The 9,421-nt window shown below is 31.5% G+C and overlaps 1 protein-coding gene across 1 annotated transcript; it reads right to left on the reverse strand.

Annotated features, from left to right (window-relative positions):
• Positions 1 to 1,074: 1,074 nt before the first annotated feature.
• LOC109703786 (high mobility group B protein 9-like) lies at positions 1,075 to 4,640 on the reverse strand. The gene is made up of 6 exons (XM_020224502.1): positions 4,495 to 4,640; positions 4,278 to 4,356; positions 3,829 to 3,991; positions 2,540 to 2,662; positions 1,744 to 2,150; positions 1,075 to 1,245 (listed from the first exon to the last, which is right to left on the reverse strand). The coding sequence occupies exons 1-6, from the start codon at positions 4,638 to 4,640 to the stop codon at positions 1,075 to 1,077; spliced, it is 1,089 nt and encodes a 362-aa protein (XP_020080091.1).
• Between the last annotated feature and the right edge of the window lie 4,781 nt (positions 4,641 to 9,421).

The raw sequence follows: 9,421 nt of genomic DNA on the forward strand, positions 1-9,421 counted from the left end.
AGCAGCGGACGACGCCAGTGACGGGGTTGAAGTAGGGCCCGATGCAGAAGAGCTCGGGGAAGAGGACTACCGGGGCCGGAGAGGGAAGTGGCCTGGCGGGGGAAGCTCCGCCTCGCCCGGTGATGACACACCAAGAGCGGGCAGAGGTACTGGATGGTGTTGGCAAGTCGGTAGAGGATTTGCATGATGAGATCTACGAGGACGCTGTCATAGTCGGCGGTGCGTCGTTGTCGTCGCCGGCCACGTCGGAGGTGGAGAGAGAGAGGGGGGCGGGGGAAGGAGAATTTAGGAGACGGTCAAAGAGTCAAGAAAAAGAGTTGAAAACGTTGACGTACACGTGGCGCGATCTCTGGGCGACGGGGAATCATATATAAGTAAGCCCGGGGTGACAAAGTTGGCGGGTTGCAACGCCATTGGTTCGTTTTCTAATTTTAATTTTGACCATCATTATATTACAGGTATGATATTAGGGGGGGAAAAAAAGGAAAAACAAAGCATCTTTTTTCTCATCAAACAAAATTGTCTCAATAAAATCTCATGCTCCAATCACTTCTTACTCAAAATTTAGGTTAAAAAAAATGATTTGATTAATTTTCAAGCAGCTAGCTTAGTTAAAGTAAGTTAAAGTAAGTAAGCAACTGATCTTTAGAAACCAAGGAATGGAATTATCAAACCAAAAAAATTGAACTTTGATTAAATCAAATCAACTATCTCATTATTAACTAGGTTTATTGAACCAAAATATTGCTTCTTTAACCAATGAACCAAAGTCCTTTTTTCCAGAAACAAGAAAGATGAGAAACAAGAAAGATGAGAACTTACAGAACATCTACCAGAATTAAACAAGAAATATTTTATGCTCATCCAAACTTAGTTTAATTTGCAGGGAAGCAAACAAAAGTTGGTAATATTTTAAATGTATATATATATTTAACATACATCACTGTAAAACTATTATAGCATTTATCAGGAGCTTCTTTCTAGGTCTATTTAAGTAAAAGCTTCTAAAGTTAAAAACTTGTAAGATGTTTTTAAGCTTTTTCTAGCTCTCTCAGTAAAAGACCACACAAAAAGTTACTGAACTTGGCTTTGATCAGGATCAGCAGCAGTACCCCCCACATCAGACGGCCCAGAATCCCCGATCACGTCCTTGGACAGTGGCTGTGAAAGCTTCAGCTTCTCCTTGTACTCCTGCATCTCTCTTTTGTATCTCTCCTTGTCTTTTAGACCATAATCTTGATACACCTGAAATAGATTTAAAATGTAGGTTAGTTTTAAAAAAAAAAAAAAATGTTTGAAAATTTAGTCCCTTGAGTGTACCTCGATTTTTGTATCATCCTGAAATTTCAATGGTAACACTTTTGTCTCTAAAGTTTGGTAGCATTTCAATTTAATATATGGAATTTCAAATTAGTCCAAAAATTTGAACTCAATTTAATTTTGTCCTTAAAGTTTGATATTAAGGAAAAGTTTAATGACAGTGTTGCTGATCAAAGTTCACATAGTATATTTTTTACTATCTAATGCGAAAAAAATAGAAGAAATTAAAAATCATATTTTACTCGATTTATTTACCGCTGATTTAAACACCTTTGCTTAACATATTACCATAAACACACTACTAATGTTTTCGACTTATTTGAAACAGATTTAAAATACAATGTTCAAATTGAATGAACTAAACATGTTTAAAAGAAAAAAGTTAAGAACAGTTAAAATGCGGCGGTTTTGTAGCGGACTCACCATCCTTTCCTGTTCAGTGAGTTTATTCCAGGACCCTCCAATCATCTTGCTGAACTCTCTTTCCCTGTTTGGGAAGAGAGATTTGAGCTTGGAATGTTTCTCAGCAAAGAAGAAGTTGTAGGCACTCCGGTTCGGCTTCGGGTGCGCGGGGTCACGGTGCCGCCACCCCCTCTTTCGCCTCCGCCGCGAACGTGTTGGGTTTCCGTTGTTTGTTGCAGCTGATCCATCGAAGGATGTAGCCACTGCTGCTGCAGCTGAAGATGCAGCAGTAGCAGCAACAGTAGGCGGCGGGTGTTGGACATGGTAGAGCACTCCATGCAGTGTCTCCGACCCGATATTCACCGTGACCAAGTAGCCATACTCGAATTTCCCGTCGATCGATCCGGTGACGGAGAAGTTGTAAGCTCCTGTGAACTTACACGAATTCATTATAACACTGCAAAAACGTACCTAATTTACAGCGAAGCATGCATGCATGTTGCAGAAAAAGTTTGTAAACGAACTCAAATTTGTAACACTAACGCATTTGATTGTTAACGAAAGTAATACCATGTTACCCGAGAGATCGATCTGTTAGGAAACAGCTTAGGTATATGGGCCAATCTACATATAGTCTAATTCCTTATTACAAATGAGAGTGAACTCAACCAAAACACAATTTGGAATTTGGGTTCAGGTCGAAAACTAACAATTTAATCATACAACAGAACAATAGAAAGAACAGATGTTGAACATGAAATGGAAAACATTATATATGCTGAAACAGAAAAAGGAAACAAAACTGAAGTGATTTCACCTTTATTTTGTGGGTCAGGGTGATCTAAACCTCTTTTACGGCTATTTGGTTTCTGCATCGTGGAGTCAGAGATAACCAGGCCATGTCCAAACTTGCTCATGGGGCTCTTGGTCTGCGCCGAAGCTGCACCAAATTAAGCACTTGGCTAACCAAATTAAGAAAGATATATACAAAAAAAATTCATAATTAAGCTAATGTATCAGGTACAGAAAAATAAAGGGGTAAGTAGCATGAGTTGAGTATTTCATTTGTGCCAAAAATCAGGTCTCTAACTTTTAATACTAATTCCAATATAGCCACTATAAAATAATGTTTGTCACATCAGCATCAAACCTTTTTAGGCGACGATTTCTATTTGATTTGGCGTCATTTTTATAGGCTTAATTACACTTTGCTATCCTGTACTTTACAGTTTTTTTTTTCACTTTCTATTTTGTACTTTTTTTTTTTTCAAAGGCACCATTTAACTATTTTTTTTTTCTCAATCCCTATACTATAAACAATAAACTCATCATTTTATATTAAAGCTGTTGGAAAATACTTGTTAAAAATGACAGCATATATTCAACTCATTTAGATATAAAAAATAATAAAATATATAAAATGATTAAAAGTAATTAAAAATGACTCAGTAGAAAAGCTTTTAGTGAGTCTATCATGAAGAATTATTTTATATTTTTTTACTATTTAACTGGTGTTTCTTAATAAAATGGTTAGATTTAATTTTCCCAAAATAATAGACTTGTTAAAAGTAATGTAAAAGATTGGCAACAAAAAAAAATACATTTAGTGATGTCTATTAGAAAAGAAAATGCTACAAGGTAGAGAAATAAAAATAAACCTAAAACATGGCATAAAAATTGATAAAATACAGTAATACAATGTTGTCTTTGAAAAAACAAATAGTATAATATGTCACAAATGAAAATAACACTAAAAGTACATTGTAGTAGTCTAGTAGAGGGTAATAATTAAGCCTTTTTTAGCAAAGATATATAATTAGAATAAATAATAAAAGTTAGAGACTGATTGCAAAAGTTAAAAGATCACTTCTATTCTCAAAACTTTTGAAAAGTTGAATATCAAATATTGAAAGTTATGAAATATCTCACTTTAATTAATCCTTATCCTCATCTACTAGTACCAAAAACAAAAAACATTATCAATAATAAACTTTTTCTCTACTACTAGATGAAGATTGTGATTAAATTAAAACAACTTTAAAAAACACAAAATATCAAAAAAAAATGAAAAATATATATAAAAATAGGGAAAAAAAACAAACAAACCTGCAGGGGGGATAAGCAGGCCCTGGGTTCTGAAGAAGTACACCTGCTCATAGTGGTGCAACAAACTCAAGTAGTACTTCCTCAGCACAAATGAAGCACTTGTTGTGGTTGGAGGGAACTTAAACTCACATATCACCTCTCTCCACCTCTTCTCCTCAATAACCTACATTATAAATTAACTAAGTAAAAAAATAATAATAATGGCAAAAATGTGTGTATGAAGCTTACACAAATTAACTATGGCCTATTTTAAATCTACCACCAAATCATTATTTTAATTTTAGTATAATTGTTCAATGGATAGCCAAATCAGAATGGGTCAAAGTGCAGATAATTAAGTTTCATATATTTTTATCAAAAATAATTATTTCTAACTACAATTAGCCTCACAGTACTGTTGCTAATTATATAACTAATAATACTAAAATTAAAGAATAATTAATACAAACCTTTTCAAGGCCACCTCTTTTGGTCACTTCCACATACAAGAGGTGCAGGTTAAGATCCTTCCCTCCAATAACAGGGATCCTAAAATATATTAACACCAAATAAGATACACAAAAAAAGGGAAAAAAAAACAAAATCAAACTTGGTAGAGAAAACATATATAATATAATAAAAATACAAAAAAAAAGAGAGACTAATTAAGTTATTATGCATGCATACATAAACTTTGTGCCCATGGAGGAGTGGAAACGGCGCAGTGTGTCCATAAATATTTCTCTATCTCTCACCACCTCCTCATGAGAATGTAATGGAGGGGGGTATGTTTTCTCTCCCATTTCCCAACCCATCACCTTTTTCTCCTCCATTTTTTTCTCTCCCTCTTCTTTCTCCATCTCTCCACCCTTACTCTCTCTCTCTCTCTCTTTCTTAAGCTTTGAAGGTGATAATAAACCCCAAAAATACCTACAAAAAAAAAAAAAAAAAAGAAGCTCTGAAATGGGATGAGGAAGAGTGTGTGTGTGTGTGTGTGTGTGTGTGTGTGGTAGTAAAAACAAAGTACTCAAAAGAAGGCCCCAAAAACCCTTTATTAAGGTTGGTGAGGAAGTGAATTAGGTTAAAAATGTATGGAGGCCCCCTCACTTATATGGTTTATTAAAGTGGCCCGTCAACTTTAATTTTTTATTTTTTTTAATTAAATGAGTTTAGTAGAATAAATTAAAAAAATTTACGGGGTCTATAGAGTGTCACATTTTTTTTGTAGAAAAAAAAAAGGATAAATTTAAAAATGAACTAACTAGAATAAAGTAGATCTTGTTTGGACTAAAAAGAGTTAGAAAATATATGCTGATTCTTATTCTGAAAATATTGGCAAAAAATTAATAATTTAATTCATCTATTTGATTTTTTAAAAAATAATCTTTTGAAAAAAATTAAATTTTATAAAAAATTAGTATTTTTATTTTTTAAATTTTTTATCCGGAAAGCGAAAACTATAAATTAGTAGTTTTTTATTTAAAATTCATAACAAAATGCTTTTCCGTTGTAACAGAATTAGGTTATATTAATATATTTTTTGTACACTTTTATATAAGTGTTCCATTTAAGCGAAATTTTTTTAAAAAAAATCTATTAAGTCGTAAATATAAAGTCCAATCTAATAAAACATAAAAAGTTTCTCTACTCAACCAACCATACCTAGTCCATTCGGTCTGATTAAAAAAAAAAAATTAATCACCATCTTCCCTTCTCCTCCTCTGGCGCCGTAGCTGACAAGATAGGATTCCGGTGGCTAAAGTTCGTCCGCGAGGATCTTTCATGGACTGTAGAGAATTACGATCACCACGTATCCTTCTACCATAGGTCGTTGGAGGAATGAGAGCCAAATATTAAGACGGTCCTACCTATACCGACTCTACATATAACAATACTTTTAACAAATGTCGATAATTTAGCTAACAGTATATTTTTTTACTTATACCGATATTTAAAAGTGTCGTTATATATCTTTTTTATCATAGTGTCGGAATAAAACATATAGAAATATATTTTTTTATTTTTTTAATAAATTTATAAAAAATATATTTTAATTGAATCGCTATCGATCTACGTAACATGATATATATATTTAATAAAAAATAAATAAAATAGTTTGCTCTCATGCTTTGGGACTCCGTATAATATATATATATATATATAATATAATATATGTTGTCGTAATTTCAAACGTATTCTTAAATAGAAAAAACTAAAAAATAATTAAGAAATAGTTAATACAAAACAAAACCGAGGGATCCATATGAAAATAGATTATTAGTCGAGGTGTTGTTCACACATTTCCACCAACTTTTAAGACCTTTCAGAACGGGGTCAATGAAACGTGAGGGGGGAGGCGTAGCCAACTTTCACAAGCCAAGCATCGAGCGACACGTGGACTTGTAACGGCTACTTTTTCTAATACCCTCTGAAGAGCATGCGTATGCTAATAAATAACAGCAATTAATAAGCATATATATATATATATATATATATATATATATATATATATATATATATAATATATTTATGTGTAATAAGTCTTCTGTACAAGTAAGGAGATCTCCGTGATTATAAGTTATTTTCAATGATAAAAAATTTGATTTGATGATCAACTCCGTTAAATATAATTTACTTTATTAAAACTAAATTTTATAATTGTTTGACATTATTTACCAAGCGATCAAAAGATCTCAAAATTGATTATTTTAACGGCCGATGTGACATATTTTTAAGTTTAACGGTGTAAAAGTATCCAAATTAGATGAAAATTTAATAGAAAATTCTACTTAACATCAATAGCAAGACCAATACTTCCGATTTGAAATTTGAATCCTTTATCACTGTTTTTTATGAGATTTTTATTTTCAGCCGTTCATTTTGAGATTACTTGTTTATTAAACAAACGAAGTTAACAAATTATGAAATTTGATTTCTAAATAGTTCTAATAACGTAGATCATGTCTAACAAAATCGATCGCCAAATCAGATATCCCATTACAGAAAATAACTTACAAGCACGGAGGCTTCCGTACTTTCGAAAGCATAGGAACCTAACTCTCTCTCTCTCTCTCTATATATATATATATATCCTTAAATTTCAGAAGCCAAGAAAAAAAATAACCTGTTTAATTTAAATAATAAATTAATAATCTCCTCTTGGTCCAGTTTTATTTTTAATGTTGCGAGTTAATTCATATATTTTCTTTTCAATTAATTAAATGTTTTAGTCCCTCTCTCTCTCTCTCTCTCTCTCTCTCTCTATATATATATATATATATATATATATATATATATATAGTTGAGCTGGAATGCTATCGGTAATAAACGGTTCGGTTTACTACCGATTTGTTTTCGATGATAGAGCTTCCAAATTGATGATCGGCACCGTTAAACATGATCTAAACTATTTAAACTATCTGGAAATCAAATTTCACACATTTTCGATATTGTTCTCTTGTCCATCAAGTGAACAGAAAATGAATAGCTGGAAATGAATATCCTTCAAAAAGTGATGATACAATTTTTATATTTGAGATTTAGAGTCTAGATCTTATTTTAAATAGTTTAAAGAATTTTTTAATAAAAATTTAGTTGATTTGAACTCTTCTATACCGTTAAACGAGCAAACGCACCATATCGGCCATTAAAATTATAGATTTTGTGACCCTTTGATCGTTCAGTTAGTGATGCCAAAAAATCATGAAATTTGATTTCTAGATAATTTAAATGGTTTAGATCATGTTCAACGGTGCCGATCATCGATTTGGAAGTTCTATCATCAAAAACAAATCGGTAGTAAACCGAGCAGTTTACTACCGATAGTAGCCCAGTCAAACTCTCTCTATATATATATATAGAGTCCAGCTACTATGCTATATATTAATAGTACGAAGCACTTGGTGCTGCCAAGTTTTCCACCGTTAGATCTACCATTTTGATCATTTTCACCCGTTAGATTATACTATTCAACCAATCACCCACTCAACCCTAGAGAATCACTATCAATTTAATCCGGGACCACTATCATCCTAACCGCGCATCCTTTCATCCAACGGCTGAAAACTCAATAGTACCAAGGGTTTGATACTATTGATAGTATAGTAGCATAATTTTATATATATATAGTTGAGCTGGAATGCTATCAGTAGCAAACGGACTCCGTTGTCACCCATTTATTTTCGATGATGGAGCCTCCAAATCGACGATCGGCACCGTTGAAAATGATATATACCACTTGAAGTATCTAGAAATTAAATTTCATACTTTTTCGATATTGTTTTCTTGTCCATCAAATGGGCGTAAAAATGAATGGCTGAAAATGAATATTCTTTAAAAAGTGATGATAGAAATTTTGTAATCATGATCGAGAGTATAGATCTTGTTCTAAATAGTTTAAAGAATTTTTCAACCAAAATTCAATTGATTTGGATAACTTTACACCGTTAAATAAGAAAACCCCTCATATCAATCATTAAAATTACTAATTTTGAAACCCTTTGATCATTAGGTAAATGATGTCGAAAAGATTTGAAATTTGATTTTTAGATACGTCAAGTTATATAGATCATGTTCAACGGTGCCGATCGTCGATTTAAAAGCTTCATCATCGAAAATAAATGGGTGGCAACGGAGCCTGTTTGCTACCGATAGCATTCCAGCTCAACTATATATATATATATATATAAAAGTTTTAGAATGGAACTATATTTTAATCCTATTGAAAATAAGCCAGGAAATAAAAAGTTAAAATTCTCCTGTTTGTCTTATTGTCTTTTAAGACTTTATATACACATAATATATAAACATATTTTCAGGAACAAAGTTATTATTATTAATATTAGAATAATTGATTGGTACATATAAATCTAAAATCTAAAATTGCCTAAATTACACTTTTAGTTATTAAATTGTGAGGCGCGTTACACATTGATCTTTAAACTCTATCGCATTTATTATAATTTATAACTCGAATTATATAAATCTTTTATAATTAAAATTTTCAATTTAATTTAGTCGATTAAATATTAACGTGTCGCTAATGTGAAAGTATCGTGTAGTGTCATCAATCATAAAACGCATTGCAATATCATTTTTACGTTAGCAACAAATTAATAATATCTAGTCTATTAAATTATATTATAAAACTTAATTATATTAATTTAAAAAAATTAAATAATGTTATAATAAATTAATTTTAGGCACCAAACTATCACCCACTTCACAATTTGAGAACCAAAAATATATGTTAGCCATTAAAATTGGAGTGACAAAAAAGTACAAGACTAAGTTGCAATATCCAAATTGTGCATGAAATATCCACGCATATTTTCCACCATAACAATAATAATAATATAATAATAATAATAACAATACTCTAATAATTATTAAAGCAACCTGTGTTTAGCACCTATCTCTGATGATCTACCTGCACCTCTATATTTCATAGCTGTGACATCTTATGATACCACCTAATAAATAAATTTATTAATGAATACAATTTTGTGAATTTAATTTGTTGGTTTTTTTTTTTTTTTTTTATTTTGATGTTTCGTTATGCTCGATACTGTGTAAATCTATGCGTACTTGAGACCTTACGATGGAAAAAAAAAAA

This window comes from Ananas comosus, unplaced genomic scaffold (assembly GCF_001540865.1).
Source record: "Ananas comosus cultivar F153 unplaced genomic scaffold, ASM154086v1, whole genome shotgun sequence".
Classification (NCBI taxonomy): domain Eukaryota; kingdom Viridiplantae; phylum Streptophyta; class Magnoliopsida; order Poales; family Bromeliaceae; genus Ananas; species Ananas comosus.

Excerpts from the sequence above, each read along its gene's own strand:
- LOC109703786 (XM_020224502.1), bottom strand. The coding sequence starts at position 4,640 with ATGGAGGAGAAAAAGGTGATGGGTTGGGAAATGGGAGAGAAAACATAC. Across the intron at positions 4,357-4,494 it reads TCCATGGGCACAAAGTTTAT|GATCCCTGTTATTGGAGGGA; the intron begins GTATGCATGCAT and ends AATATATTTTAG. Across the intron at positions 2,663-3,828 it reads CCTGCTTATCCCCCCTGCAG|CTTCGGCGCAGACCAAGAGC; the intron begins GTTTGTTTGTTT and ends AATTTGGTGCAG.